We start from the raw sequence: 16,862 nt of genomic DNA on the forward strand, positions 1-16,862 counted from the left end.
CCATGTTTGATTAGATTCGAGACGTTAAATCCAATAAGTGATGTAGGAACACAAAGTGATCTAGCTCCTATGTTCGCTGGTTAAATCGAATCATCGAAATTGAGTAGAAGACGGATTTAAGCGGAATGTGTCTCGTATATGTGTCTCTTTAAAGTACCAATTTGAAGAAATGGGTAGCAATAAGATGAAAATACACAGGAGTCAAAAGTTTTGGTTTACAGTGCATAACAGCTTTTCTTGTTAATTTGCTAGAATATGCACATCAAACAAGAAGACACACATCGTCACATTTGTACGTTAAAATTGTTTTATTAGAAAAAATTGGAGGGAAGAAATTATAGACTAAAATTTGGTCAAATTAAGATAGTAGTCTAATCGAACGGTCGAAATATAGCACATTAGTAAACAATAGCATATACTCATGAATGAAAATAGCATAGTATAGTTTAAAAGGTGCGCAAAATCATCATGTTCCTTTTATGACATTGTCTTGTCCATTTAAGGTATAATTGCTTTTTGAAAAAAATGAACATAACGTTCCCCTCAATGGTCCTCATTTAGTTATACAAGAGGAATATATTAGTTCATTCTTATAATTCACCCAAGCAAAAACCTTAATACATAAATAGTATTACATGTTTTAAAGCTCGTTGTCAGTTGTTTAAATAACTTTTCATTCTTTTAATAACATTACACAAACATATCTTTGTCATATCAAAATCATCTAGAAACTGCGAAGAACAAAAGACCCTTATACACATATTTTTATTTCTGAAATAAAGTACCGACTGAGACATATAATCGATCTAAAATTATGGACAAGGATGTTAAACTACTGAACAAATATGCAAGTTATGATTACCAAATAATCAAAATAAAGGCCTTCCAGGAAACAATTATTTGATATGTGAAAAGGGAATGTCGTCCAAAGGATTTGAAATTAAATGTCGAGACGATATAATTGGTATACCAGATGTACCTACAGGTTTCAGATTAGTCAAATCGTGGGGACTTATCTCCAAAGGTCTTAAAACAAAAGACCAGATTATCAAAGTTTTGTTAAGTGAATGGGATAAGAAAAATAAAAGAACTTCCGGTGAAGGCCAGGTAAGTCAGCATATTTATGTTTTCACTCTTTCTACTAAAATAGATTTTACAATTCTCATTATCTGATTATAAACAAGTAGTGGTAGAAAAGCTAAACTTGTAAAGGTTCATATGAGTAGAAATACTATCAAAGGCTTTGATTGCAATGGTTATCTGTGTCCATTAATGATACATGTTTCATTTGATTTGATTTCAGTTATAGATACTTTTTATTTGACACTACATTTTACAATATCTAAATTTCAACTTGGTATAATTTTGTCTTTATAAATGTAAAGATTCGAAATCTAATGATTAGAGGAAATATCGTCTAGCCTGCAAAACCATAAGATTGGTACCTTTGATGAGTTTTGTGTTCTAAACCTCTTTGGTTCGAGTTTATATTGCATGCCCATTTGCTCATCTTTAAGTATATATATGATTATGGGTTGTAAGTGCAATATAATGATTTGATTATCAGTGTTGCACTGCAGTTGTTTTTTTTCAAATTATGATTGATTAATATGTGTATAACATCCAAAGTCAAAGGTTTCATTCACATTCAGAACGTATACAAATTAACATTTTGTTTCGTCTATATGTATTTAAAATGAAACTTCATATACAAGTAATAAGGTCTTATTCGTGCGTAATGAATAAATCAAAGTATATGGTCTTATTCTATGAAAATGTTGTCATGGTAAAAAATTGACAATCTGGTACAAAATGTAATACTGAAATAATTGATATTATTCAGAAACCTCCAACCCTTGAAGAAGTTGTAGTAAACAACAAAGCAACACGAGAATTGCTACTTCAGAAGTACGAAGAGGTGAAATCGTTTTATGACAAGCTGACCGAATTAATACAGAAAGATATAAATAGCGTGTTTCCAAATTTCACAGAAAAACTTGAATACAGAAAGAAAGACATACTATCCCAAGATTGCTTTATACTGATTGCCGGTAACCGAGTTGTAACTGCTAACAATTTTTTAAATTTCATGTTAAAAGATATTTGTCAATGTTTCAACGGGTACTGTTGTTTCAACTAAATCTCTCAATTGTAACACTTTTAGTGCAATCTTCTTTTTAAAGAACATCTAGTTCTTGATTTCAATGTTTTGATAAGTTTAAAAATACATATACATGTCATATTACACAATGTGTACTGAATTTGAAATAAGAAAAATGTTTCATTTATGAAGTGCAGTACAGTTATTTTAATTTGGTTCTGATTATTTGTATTTGATAACAAAATGTATCTTTGATTGATATAGAAAGGCAACAGTAGAATACCGCTGTGCAAAATTCATAAATCGATTAAGAAAAAAACAATTCTGGGTTACAAACTAAAACTGAGGGAAACACATCAAATATAAGAGAAGAAGTACGACACAACAGATGTACAGCATTCAAATGTAACACACACAGAAACGAACTATAATATAACAATGGCGATTGATATACTTTACAATAAATGTTATATAATGAGCAGGCTTGACTCCATGAGGCTAGACCCCATAAGGGTCAAGTTGCTAACCTCATACAAAACAAAAACATGTAAAACGTATGTTTCTTTTTAAACAAAAATACTGATCTTGTCATAAAATCTATAAAAGGGGGAGGTTTTACATAATCAATATTTTATACAGTTTCTGAATTGTTTGCTTAAAATAGGCGATCGAGTATCAGGGAAAAGTAGTTTCATTAATCTTCTTTTGAGAAAAGATATACTACCAACTCAACAACTGGCTTGCACTGCTACAATTTGTGAGATACGACATAGTCGAAATGACGAAAAAGAGGCCGTTTTATACAAAAAAGATGACCAAGGAATATGTCGTCTAGACCTAGTAGAAGATGAAAAAAATGACTTTAAGAATCTTAAGTATCACATTCAAGAACTAGATGAGGAGGATGACAGCCCGTTTGAGAAAATAGAAATATTTTGGCCTTCCGAAATTTTAAAGGTACTTTTATTTGATATAACAAGATAAAATATAAAAAAGAAATGAAACAAATCGTATGGGATAACGTAATTATTGGTGAAAATACAAATATTTTAATATTTGATAAGGCTAATGTAACATGAACATTTTCTCATCACATAATTAACATACAATGTAAAAGCCTGTGCTAAACCAACCGAATTATACGTTTAATGGTTATCATACTGTAATGTATATGGCGGATTCCTAATTTGCCTGTATAGTATTTCCTGTTATCTTTTGAAATATCGAAAGTAAAGACAATGATGTATAAATATTTTACAATTTCATGTTGAAGGATATTGTCTTTGATATCGATAAATTATACAAAGGCTAGACGTAAAAAGCAATTAACGTGCATAGTAATTAAGGGAATGGGTAACACAATATTGTTATCCTTTAAACTGCATACAGAACTGGGATCCAAAACCCAAAATATTTTGCATAGAAATGATATCAAAGAAAAAAGTATTGGAGAATATCATTATCCTACTGTTAAACTTAACTTTTTGCTTCGCTTAACATTATTGTAGAATGGAATAGTATTAGTTGACACCCCAGGAATCGGAGAAAACAGATTGTTCATACAAAGGCTTCAGGAATACATGAAACATTCGTTTGGATTTATTTACATAATAGATTCGGCTCAAGCTGCTGGATTACAGAAAGGAAGAGTATGTAAAATTAGCACGATCACGAATTATAAATAAAAATTTACAGTTTCAATTTTAAAAAATATAAAAAGGAGACTCTTATCCGAATCAATATGTCATTCAATATATATTCAATTTGAAAACTATTTTTTTTTTCTCATTAGAAGAATCAACATAAACTTGAAATTTTAACTTCATATGAAGTAAAATAACAAAAAATACCGAACTCCGAGGAACATTTAAAACGGAAAGTCGAATGGCAAAAACAAAAGCTAAAACACATCAAACGAATAGATAACAACTGGCATATTCCTGAAGTGGTACAGGCATTTTCTTATGCAAATTAATTGTGGATTAAACCTAGTTTGTATGACAGTCGCATCAGATTCGCATGCAATGATATGATCATATTACACATGCATACCCTCTTATCGAACTAATACTTATTTCAGCTTTCAGATTTTTTACGAACAGTTGTAAACTCATCAGATGAAATTTTCGATTCACATGCAACTCTATTCGTCTGCAATAAATGGGACGTGGTACCTACACAAGAGCAACGAGAGATTAAAGCATTGACCTTGATCAAATTGAAAAAGATTTTTCCAGATGTCAAAGATGAACAAGTATTCACAGTCTCCACTGTTCAGGTTGTATCAATGTTTAGGTTAAGTTTTATGAAACATAATAATAAATACAAAGTTTATGTAAAATAAAGCATGCAGTCATCATACAAAAAAAACTACCTGCAACTTACCAATGAACACAGTTCAAACATTTAGATAACTATAGGTCAGCCGTATGCTGTCATCAATGATTGGCAAATCCATTCTGTATGGAATAATTTAAACGAGGTCAATGAAAAAGCCAAAAGTGAAATAGATCAAGAGGGACAACTTATGGTCGATGCCACTGTTGGTGGACGTTTCGTCCCCGAGGGTATCACCAGCCCAGTAGTCAACACTTCGGTGTTGACATGAATATCAATAATGTGGTCTTTTCTATGAATTTTCTGTTTACAAAACTTTGAATTTTTCGAAAAACTAAGGATTTTCTTATCCCAGGCATAGAATACTTTAGCCGTTTTTGGTACAACTTTTTGGAATTTTTGATTCTCAATGCTCTTCAACTTTGTAATTGTTTAGCTTTTTAAATATCTTGATATGAGCGTCACTGATGAGTCTTATGTAGACGAAACGCGCGACTGGCGTACTAAATTATAATCCTGGTACCTTTGATAACTATTTACACCACTGGGTCGATGCCACTGCTGGTGGACGTTTCGTCCCCGAGGGTATCACCAGCCCAGTTGTCAACACATGTGTTGACATGAATATCAATAATGTGGTCATTTGTATAAGTTTTCTGTTTACAAAACTTTGAATTTTTCGAAAAACTAAGGATTTTTTTATATCCCATGCATAGATTACCTAAGCGGTTTTTGGTACAACGTTTTGGAATTTTGGATCCTCAATGCTCTTCAACTTTGTAATTGTTTGGCTTTTTAAATATTTTTATATGAGCGTCACTGATGAGTTTATATGTAGACGACACGCGCGTCTGGCGAACTAAATTATAATTCTGGTACCTTTGATAACTATTAGATAAATAAATTCAAACGAATAACAGTTATGGCAGACGGCAACTTCTGGACTATAGGCCACTAGCGTTGGACAGGCTCATACATAATGTGGCTCAGAAAATGACTGAAAGCGCAAAATGCTTCCCTTACATAGAAAAGTATTGAAACATCACAACGTCAAAACACATTTAAATGATTGACTCATAAAATCGTAACTAACAGAATATGCAAAAAGACAAAAGAACGAAACATTGAGTACTCGAAGTTACTAAAAGCAAGTGCATTCCCTGGATAATCAAATCAATTTATTTTCCAGCGCTTTTAATATTTTTTTATGTACAAGATAACACTTTTTTTTTATCTTTATTATTGTTATAAAACGATTATACGCTGGGTTTTTTTTATTGTATATAAAATTGAAAGAAAATAAATAGGTTGCTTTTGTGTACATAAGGGGTGGTGACGATGGTTGAAAAGGTAGAGGGTACACTAAACAATTGGCTAAGCCTTACATGTGTTATCTGTCTTGAGTTTGATCAATGGTTTCTGTTAAAGCAATACATTTTTTTAATTACTTTCTTATTAAATAGCCCATTTAATTGTATAAATTTACCTATTTAAAGCCCAGCTGTGTTTAGACAATGATTTTATTCTTGTATCTCTCCTCTCGTTATCTTATTTAAGGGTTGTATTCTTTGGCATCTAATATATATTCAATTTTTTTTTTCTGCAGGCAGCGAAAAGCGTTTCTTTCGGATCAATAGCTCAAGACTTTCAGTTCTTGTTTGAAAACGGAATTAAAAGTCTCATTCCAGCAAGCATGAAAAATAGATTACTATCACATTATAGGTAAGCATTAACCTTTGAATAGTTACAAGGGTAAATCAACATGTTCAATTCTATAGTCCAATTCACGTATCCTCAACCCTAATCGGAGTAACCATAAGGAAACATTGGCGTCTGCATGTTTGTTGAGCAGAGACAAAATGATAATAGTGATTATAATAGTAATATCAGTACATATAAAAGTAGTTCAAATGGTAATCAATTCCACAAACTAAGTACACACATCACAACAAAATCAACACTTGTATTGGTGTTTCATGTCAAATATACTTTCCCTTTTTCTGTATTTACACAGAACAATTATACAGAGATTTAGGTATGGTAATTAGCATAAGTAAAACTTGAATGGATATAAGTATATAAATAAAAAGGAGAGGTAACATATACCCAAATGAGATAGTTAGAAGATCCGCAATAAAACAAAAAGAAATATATTTGCAGATAATTATTTGATAGTTATCAACGAAACCAGTGTTCATATTTATTTCAATACAAGATTTTATATTGATAAGTGCTTTTCGCCACCTTAGAACTCACATATCGCGGCGAAAAAAAACGTTATGATTGATAACGGTGAGGGTGGATTTTAACGGCATTGACTATCCGCGAGGGTCTTGTACGGTTGGTTCCTTGGTCTTTTTAGCATTTAGATATTATATTTGTATAGTTAGTATTTAGATGACATAAATTATAAACAAGTGTGGACACAGATCAATGTGAATCGTGATAATCATGTTTTATAGTGGGGTTTTTTTCGGAGAATATATGTATGGTGTTGCCCTAACAAGCCTTTTCTGAGATTTTGTATGTCTTTTTCGTGGGTCCAAAACTAAAATGTGTTCCATGGGGACCATCTCTGTTTAAGATTTTTAGCAAAACAAACAGAATCCTCATAGTGTTAAATATCCAATATTTGAGTAAACTGTTCATGAATGTATCTGTGGCAAAGCTATTCATCATTTGCGTTGTTCTTCATGGTTTTGTGTTCTTTTATGTTTCAAAGTGGTGGCCATCTTTGCTTTTAGAAGGCACCTTTAAAGCCATGGTATCTGAAATGCTTTTCTTTTAATATCTCGTATAGTTTTATTTCGTTCCACTGTAGTGGTTATTTCTTTTTTGTGTTTGGCAACAAAAGTTCGGGATAATCCTTGTACAAAATATATTAAAAAAATATATATAAATAGATATGAGAAGATGTGGTTTGAGTCCCAATGAGGCAACTTTCATTCCAAGTCTCAGTTTGTAAAAGTAAACCATTATAGGTCAAAGTACGGTCTTCGACACTGAGCCTTGGCTAACACCGAACCACAAGTTATAAATGCCCCTACAAATGAGTAAAACCATTCAAACGGTATAATCTCTATAAAAAAAAAGGAAAAACGAGAAAAATTAATGAACCACATTAACAAACAACTATTGAATTTTTATCCCTGAACATCGTGTTCCTGACTTACTAATTTTAAGTTTTTGATCTTTTATCGTCATGCACTATACACACACACTGTGTTTTTTCATGATTAATATTTCAGATGGTTAAAAATGGTTTTACAACGAATTTGTTTTTCGCTAAAAGTGACGGAATCAATGGAAGCCCAACACGTTAAGGTAAACAAAGACACTATAAGTAAACTCAGAGACCAATTAAAAACATTAAAGAACGATGCTGACGATGTCTTGGAATCTGCAAAACATATCGCTGAAGAACAAATTGATTTATTGCTTAAAGAAATGGCTGATCTATTGAGATCCAAGGCAGCACGGGACAAAATCTGTGCATGGGTAGCAAAAGACTGCCCTAAACAAGCGGATTATAAAAGAGTATCACAAGATGCATCAGAAATGATTGCAGATAGAATTGTACAAGTGATTGACGCTTGGGAAAATGAACACCAGTTTGTACAAGGACTTCAGGACAGAATCATTCAGAAATTTGAAGAAGAATGTCAGCTGATGGATAATCAAATGCAAGAAGTTGCCGGTAAATATTTCATTTTCTATTCTTTATTATTATTTCACTTAATGACGAAATCAATAATCTTTATTATCGTAAACAACCATTTTTTTCTCTAAACAATATATCAACATTTTACATCAAATAAAACTTTAAAATATGGTTTGAACTCTTACAATCAGTATTTAGCTGCAACTTGAAATTAGTTCGAGTGTTGTTGTTGTTTGCTGCTGGTGCTTCTTGAATAAAAGATGTTAGTTATATATAAAAGATCATAAATATTTAAAGTCATGCAGGAGATCGTACAGAATGCTATTATTCTGCAGATGGTTAATGATGTGTTTGGTAACAATATGTGTTTCTCTATCAGAAGACTGGTACAACGTTAGTATGGCTTCTAATCATGTGGTGTCTGTCCAGCCGCGATTAAGTTTTTGAATATGGTTATAAGATTTGGTGTTATATGTTCCTGCATTTCTGTGAAGATATGGCAACTGTTATTATCTTTGTCTGTAGTTTTATGCGAGTTTATGTTGTTTTAAGGAGTTTTGTTATGCAATAATATGAGATTTTGTAGATGAGCAGCTATTCCTGATTTGTCTCCCTGATTGATTTAATATACTTGAAGATTTGTTTTATTCTTGATTGATTGAGTGTCTGGTTCTTTTATGGGCAACTCACCCATCAATTTTTGGATGGCTTTCCAGTACTGTAATCCACTCTTTACTTCTTTTTGAACTTGAGATTATAACTTTTTGTATCTATCTGTGTAATTTTTGTCCTTTCTCTACTTGTACGCATTGTTTATTTTTTCTTGTAAACGAGTCTTCTGAGTGTTCCATTCATCCATGGTTATCTACGTTTGTATGAAAGCATTTATATGTTTGATTCCACACATTTAATGAGATTGGTTTTTACTTGTTTGGCTAACCATAAAACCAGGTTCAACCCACTATTTTTCTTAAATCTCCCGTACCAAGTCAGGAATATGGCAGAATATATCAAATAGTTCGTTTCTGTATATGTATTATTGGCGTTTGTTTTTGTTCCAAACACTTCTGTGTTTCTTCTTATAGTTGAATTGTGTCTCTCGTGTTTGGTATATAATCCGGATTGGGTTTTTTTTTCTCAATCGATTTATGACTTTTGAGCAGCGGTATACTACTGTTGCCTTTATTTATATTTTTGTTTGAAATACACATTTGAATAGATAAATATATTATGTTGATGAACAAACTAAACAATTATGAAGGAACACCTTTTTATACTCTATTTGTGTTTATTTGCAAGTAACTTTATATTAAAAGGATTTGAAATATTTTGGTAACAATAATGATTACGAATAAAAACATAATATTTATATTAAAAACAGTTATTTTACGAATTAATGGGGATGTCCAGTCTAACGATATTCGAAACAACATCAGTGCTAAGATGTTATCTAAATCCAAAGATGGAAGCATTTCGAATTCTCTTGGAGGGTTAGGATCGGCAGTTAGTTGTGCAGGATTTCTTAGTACCACAGATAAGAAAGTCAAACAACTTTTTAAGAAATATAGAATAGACAAAGCACCAGAACGAAAGATGATGGAAGCTTCTGTGTATTTCATGGCGAGTATATTCAATGGACAAAGACTTCGTGAAAGTTTGTCAAAGTTTCTTAAACGTTTTACCAAAGGAATAGATTCTGTGGCAGATAAAATTCCAAATTTTATTAAAGCAGACCATGAGCTTCTGTGGGAAATGGAATTAAATTTAAATGACACAAAAAGTGACATAAACAAAGTGTATCCAGCTTTATGTAAACGTGCCAATGACCTCCTAGGTCAGCTTGATTTATTCTACGTTACGAAATGTATGAAACAAGATTATTCCCTTGAAGCAATAACATGGGACAAAAACGATATTTTGGGAGTAGGCAGTTTTGCTAATGTCTATAAAGCATGCCTTAAAGTTGGACAGGACAGTGTTAATGTAGCGCTGAAGATAACTAACGATCATAACAGTGTTAAAGATTCAACTGTCACGGATATTCTAAGAGAAGAAAATACTCTCAGGTATAAATTAATTTCAATGTAGTATATTACTTTAGTTAAATTGAACTTTTAAAAGGATACAGGTCTCTAAAAATACTGAAATTTTCTAAGAAAACTTATGAACGCCTACTTATTTTGAATAAAAAAACAGAATTAATTGTTGATGTTTAAATGCTGTTTCATGACCCACTGCTGTTTAAATGCAATTTTTATTGAAACTAGTTAAACATGAACGCCTTTTGTGCATGAAGTAAGTTAGTTCTTTTATTACATGTGTTTTTGTTCATAGCTGTAGTGCAGTTATTTATTGTCTAATGTTTACTTTTGTTATGCCTGTCATATAGTTCCTCAAATATTTGTTGAAATAGATTTTCAGGGGGAGGGGTCTGGGTTTTTTTTAACCTATAATGTAATCTGGAAAAAACAGCAAATCTTAATAGAATGGATTCAGTGGCCATGTTATATTTTATCCCATCATTGCTTTGTTTAATTGTGACGGTTACTGACAGGTTTCATATTTAATAATTTCAAAGAAATATGTACAAGTTATGAATCATTTGCACAAATCATTCCTTACGTTTTTCCAGTCTTTCATAACTAAAGTAAAATTAACGGGCATCCTGGTGTAATATATATAAAAAGAGAAATGTACAAAAGGGACAATGAAAATTCAAAGGGAAGAGAAGCTGGCATATTGACAAAAACAAAAAACGATTAAAAAGATGAAAAATGTCCAACAGCAGTCTACAAAATTAAAAAAAGATAAAGACTGAGCAACACGAACCCCTCCAACAAAAGGGCATTCAATGTCTTGGTAGGACTGTAAAACAATTATTTTTTTGTCTGTAATATTTACTTTTGCAATAATGCAGTTGAAATGATAGGATTTCCGTTCACTAGAATAACCTTGATCATGAACACTCATACATATAAAGCATCTGAAAGAATTTAAAGTATGTTAACAGCTCCAAAATGAGAATGTTGTTGCATCACAACCTTTTAACAGTGAGACATGCAACTAAACGAATGAAGGGGAAAATGAATAATTAGCATTTGGTCGAGAAAAATATTATTTGATATGATATATTGAACCTTTTGACGTAAATTTGCAACAGTCTTTACTGCAATTCCTTTTTACATTTCAGAGGTCTGAAGCATGACAATATCATTCAGTATTATGGCTCTTTATTGCTGGAAACAGAGGCAAATGGTATGAAAAAAATGAAGTGGATGATGATTCTGGAGTTTTGTTTTGATACGCTAAAGAGCAAGCTTGTCGGTGGTCTATACAAAAATCCAGGGTGTGTGCCAGCGGCCAAGCGAAACCCCCAGATTAAGACGATGGCTGCTTATGTAGTACAACTGTGTTCAGGACTACAATACCTGCACGACAAAAACTTAGTGCATAGAGACTTAAAGCTTGAAAATGTGCTGGTAATAGAATAATACACTTTTGTCTTCCCTTTTTTGTGGTAACAATGTATTTGAACTATTGCACTTATGGTTTAAGACTGACATTGACTTTTTTTTCGGCGCATGGAAAGTAAACAATGATTTATAGTAAACATCAATTGTTGTTTAAAATAAAGGCAACAGTCGTATACTGCTGTTCAAAAGTCATAAATCGTTAGAGAGAAAAGCGGGTTACAAAATGAAAGAGGAACACAACGGAACACCAGAAACATTGAAGTGCAACAAAAACAAACACAAATGCAACATACATAGAAACGAACTATTCGGTATCAACTAACATATTCCTGACTATGTACAGGACATTTCAAGAAAAAATCTTAAACCCGGTTTTATGGCTAGCCAAACCTCCCGCCTATAAGGCAATATATGGCAAAGTCGATGTTGGTGCTTTTAAAGTCAATTACTAGTATATGTGTATGTGTTTATACATCTATGGGTCTCGTAACTAATATTCTTAAACTCTAACGAACAAAAAACGTCACAAAAAAGAAGTAGTAGGTTTTGTTCATTTTGAAAAGATATGTGTTTAATTCAATCTTTTTCGATGCAGGCCCTCAAATCGACGACATATGCAATCTCAGTTTCTAAACTTAATTAATCTATGTTAGTTTAAAATTATCAAATTATTGTTTCAAGAACAAAATGAATGCCCGATTATTGAGGTATCGATATAGTTTTCTATCTATCTATCTATCTATCTATCTATCTATCTATCTATCTATCTATCTATCTATCTATCTATCTATCTATCTATCTATCTATCTATCTATCTATCTATCTATCTATCTATCTATCTATCTATCCATCCATCCATCCATCTATCTAGCTAGCTAGCTAGCTATCTATCTATCTATCTAGCTAGCTATCTAGCTAGCTATCTATCTAAAAGACTGTAATTTTACAGACACTCCCCATTTGAATAAGTTTGTAAATTGTTGAAATATTTGTTATATATTTATGTTATACCATACGACAAACAGTATCAAATAAAATACACCTTGCATGAAATGAATGTGATGTTAACAATCGAATCAAGATAACAATGCTATATCACTCAAGTTACGGGACTCAAATTTCATTGCAGGACATTATGCGACTTTTTTTTGCATTTCAAATATAAAAGAAATGATAATTCTTCCGTATTCGTTACCTACAAATTTTAAACATTTTTTTTTGTCTCGTGTTTTGTGAAAATTGAACAGTAATTCTCAACTGCAGACTAGTGTGATAGTTTAATAGATAATTATATCTGTCCCTGTATGCTTTCTTATGATCCGTTAACAAAAATGAGTATTGCATGTTTAAATTTCTTTTGTTTGATTTGAAATAGTTAAAACCCACACATTATCAAATAAATTTATCTTGAATTTCTTTTAATGTGCTTTGTAATAGTAGCAACATAATACTTATGTTCTCCTTCGCTTTGCTCATACGAACATAAAGATTGTCTGAACAAGTCAATGCGTAAATAAAACAAAAAGAAATGTTGGGTGAGAAATTGCACTCATCAGTTTAATAATGATAATTGTGACATTTCTGTAACCTACATTTGCAGTTTTCTTCCGCATTGTCAGCTATAAAAGGCCCCGAAATGATAATGTAAAACAATTCAAAAGAGAAAACTAACGGCCTAAGTTATGTACAAAAAATGAAAAAGGTCCATTTTGCTCTTATTCTCTCATATATTTGATAGTTTTGGCTTTCCGAAATGTGTCACTGGTATGTGATAAGAAGTTATGTAGCCTAGTTTGGGTTTTTTTACATCGACTATTATTACAACCTTGAACGTTAATGAGCAAATAGGCAAACAAAACAAATTTGATAAGCGGATATGTATTTGAGATAGTAAAAATGGACATCAATAAGATGAGGATTTTTTTTTCTTGACCCCAGATAAATGTATTACATATTGGTACCTGCTTTTTTAAACAGTTGCTACATAATTTTTTATAATATGCTGTTATGCTTAGTCTAAAAATAAATTAATCAAAATGTGTTGTGATATTTAAAAAAAAAAAAGTATATTTTAACCAGAAATAAAGATTTTATGTTTCTTTTTATAGCTTACAAGAAAGAACGAAGAAGAAATTGTCAAATTAACTGATGTAGGACTGACAAAAAGTGAACATTTCATATCGGGGACAATTGCAGGATCACCTGCATATATGGCACCAGAGATAATACTACGAACTGGAGTTTATGATAGAAAAGCAGATATCTACAGCCTTGCAATTATACTGTGGGAAATCTGGTACGGCCAGGATGTTACAGAGCATATTGGACAAGTTTTACGTGATAAAAACATGACTCTTGAAGAGGGTATCAAAAGTGACAATCTGAGACCTTCATTAGAATTGGAAAGCCATCCAACTCTAGAAATAGAAGATGTTATTGTAAAATGCTGGAGTGAAGAACCGAAAAAGCGACTTGATGCTAGAGATGTCGAACATTTTTTCCAAACATTTTTGTAAAAGTCTATTGCATTCGCGATTTCATTGTATCAAAGCATTGGCCATTAAAAAACTGTAATATTTATTAAATTAATTGAGACGATAAGGAATGTTGGTTGATGTATTGGGATAAAATTCACAAGATAATAGAGGAAATATTCATACATCAAGTGAACACTGTTTTTATTGATGGTGTTTTACCATGAGTGTTATATAAATGATTTTCTACTTTCTTATCTTTCCAGGAACACCTGAAATACTTTTCACAAAAAATCTTTAGTGTAAAATCAATCTTACGATAAAAATATTCAGTTGAATATTTAAGGAATATTTTGACTTACGATAAATTTAACACTTAAGATTTTTTGTGAAAAGGGCTACTGATCTTTTTCTTGTAATTTGGCTGGGTTCATGTTGCTCCGTATTTAGTGTTTCTCCGGAAATTTGGTAACTTGAGATTATTCTTGACATTCGATTATATGAAAGTATGATATGAAAAGTCCCCTAAATCCAGTAAAAAGAGGGATTTTCTTTGCCACTGGACTCACTACAGAGCCATTTGAGTCAGTTTGAATATTTCATTTCAAAAGAGTTTTTCTAGAAAACGTTTTTATTGATTATGAAGTAAATTGTACAGTCTTGTGCGTATTGGTATCAATAAATCTGATAATTCGATTGTTATAGAAGTCAGAGGTTTAGCTAGCTATAAAATCAGGTTTAACCCATCATTATCTACATACGGAAATGCCTGTTCCAAGTCAGGAATATGACAGTTGTTTTTCAATGGTTTAGTATGTTGAGCTTACGATTTTGGCATTTGTTAAGAGGCTTTCCGTTTTGAATTTTCCTTGGAGTCGTTTTTTTCATTATTTTACTCTATACTCCTTGGTATTGGCGAATCGTGGCCATCTTACATATATACCTCCTTATGTTACAGCTCACCCAAGAACGACGAAAATTTTTGTCTACACAAAAATAAACACAAAATTCATTTTGTGACAAAATCTCAGTTTTATATGCAAATTAGTTTAAAGAAACCAAACTAAACTAATTTGCATACAAAATTGACTTTTGTCGCCCAATTTTCAAATTAGGTAACAAAAGTAAAGTCTGTGTTACAAAATGAATTTTGTCATGACAGAAGTAACTTTTGTCCACTGAAAGATAATTTTGTATGACAAAATTCAAATTTGTAGTATGCTACAAATTTATAGTATGCTACAAATTTTGTTAAACTGAACTCATTTTTGTTGAACAAAACTCACTTTTGTCCGTACAAAATTGAATTTCGAGTACAAAACCACAAGAGTCCCATTTGGCGCTCCGTAGCTGCTATTGATTGAAAACTTCTTTAAACATAGGATCACTTAAACAACTATCGCTACAGCCATGGCTTGTCACAGACACCTTTGATTAAAACAGAGGGTTAAATCATGGTTATATTTTGCAGTCATTCATGATTCCATGATATCGATGCTTCATAAACCCAAATTCAAATCAAGGTATCATCGTGAATTGGTTGATTTTTTTTTATACTTGTTTCACAGATGACAACGATATTTTTCATTTTTGTCGTAACCACGACCCAGTCCTAATTTCCTCGATTGTGACAAGAAAATACAAATTAGCCTTTTGCGGTATGGGTTTTGCTGATTGTTGAAGGCCGTACGGTAAACTACAGTTTGTTAATTTCTGTGTCATTTGGTCTCTTGTTAAGAGTTGTCTCATTGGCAATCGTACCACATCTGGTTTTTTATATTATAAAATTGAATGTGTCAAAGAGACAACAACCCGACCATAGAGCAGACAAACAGCCGAGGGTCACCAATGGATCTTCAATGCAGCGAGAAACTCCTGCACGCAGAGGAGTCCTTTAGCTGGCCGCTAAACAAATATGTATACTAGTTCAGTGATAATAGAAGTCATACTAAACTCCGAATTATACACAATAAACTAAAATTAAAAATCATACAAGACTAACAAAGGCCAGAGGCTCCTCCTTGGGACAGGCGCATAATGCGGGGTTAAACATGTTTTTTTTTATATATAACCCCCCCATCCCCCCCCTCAAGTACCTCTAGCCAATGTAGAAAAAACAAGCACACAACAATACGCACAGTAAAACTCAGTTTAAAAGAAGTCCGAGTCTGATGTCAGAATAGGTAACACCAGAAACTAAACAAAATAACAATAATACATAAATTAACAAAGGACTACTAGCAGTTACTTACATGCAAGCTCCAGACCTGAATCAAACTGATTGAAAGATTATTTCTTCATCATATGAATATTAAGCACAATCGTATTTTTACTTGCAATGTGTAACACGAAGGGTACTTTTAGAGTGGAGCAGGAACTGCTAACCCTTCCGTACATGTATCATCTAAGATCATCCTGGTTGTTAAGTGGTCTAAGTGCTACTTAATCTGCATTTTTTTGTGATATTTGTTAATTTTGTTCTCTTTATTTCGATTTTTGGTTCTTAGTTACTTACTAGATATTTCCTATTTTACATAGACACTTTTTTAGAGAACTTTCTTGCGGTGTGCTTCTTTACTTGAAGAAAGACATGATATTATTAACTGGCTTTTTTCAGTACAAGACATAAAACCTCTCAAAAATAAAACATGAGACGAACATGAAATAATTCATTTTTTATTTAAATTTGAAAATATTGCACTCCTCTCTTCCTTCTCTTTCACGTTTGCGTTTGATGGGGTTTCAACTACAACTGCATCATAAATGACCGATAGACAAGGATCATTCGGATTGTTTTCCAAATGTTTATCGTTTTA

The 16,862-nt window shown here is 32.0% G+C and overlaps 1 protein-coding gene across 2 annotated transcripts; it reads left to right on the forward strand.

Annotated features, from left to right (window-relative positions):
• The first annotated feature begins 678 nt into the window (after positions 1 to 678).
• LOC143066908 (uncharacterized) lies at positions 679 to 14,177 on the forward strand. 2 transcript variants are annotated; one of them, XM_076239747.1, is made up of 10 exons: positions 680 to 1,107; positions 1,844 to 2,051; positions 2,766 to 3,058; positions 3,610 to 3,750; positions 4,182 to 4,379; positions 6,045 to 6,160; positions 7,687 to 8,135; positions 9,481 to 10,165; positions 11,290 to 11,578; positions 13,681 to 14,177. In XM_076239747.1, exons 1-10 carry the CDS (start codon positions 919 to 921, stop codon positions 14,086 to 14,088), a joined length of 2,976 nt encoding a protein of 991 aa, XP_076095862.1. In that variant the 5' UTR covers positions 680 to 918; the 3' UTR covers positions 14,089 to 14,177. The 2 variants fall into 2 exon arrangements, with proteins under 2 accessions (XP_076095871.1, XP_076095862.1); XM_076239756.1 differs by lacking the exon at positions 3,610 to 3,750 and having other exon boundaries at positions 679 to 1,107.
• Positions 14,178 to 16,862: the final 2,685 nt, after the last annotated feature.

This window comes from Mytilus galloprovincialis, chromosome 1, assembly GCF_965363235.1.
Source record: "Mytilus galloprovincialis chromosome 1, xbMytGall1.hap1.1, whole genome shotgun sequence".
Classification (NCBI taxonomy): domain Eukaryota; kingdom Metazoa; phylum Mollusca; class Bivalvia; order Mytilida; family Mytilidae; genus Mytilus; species Mytilus galloprovincialis.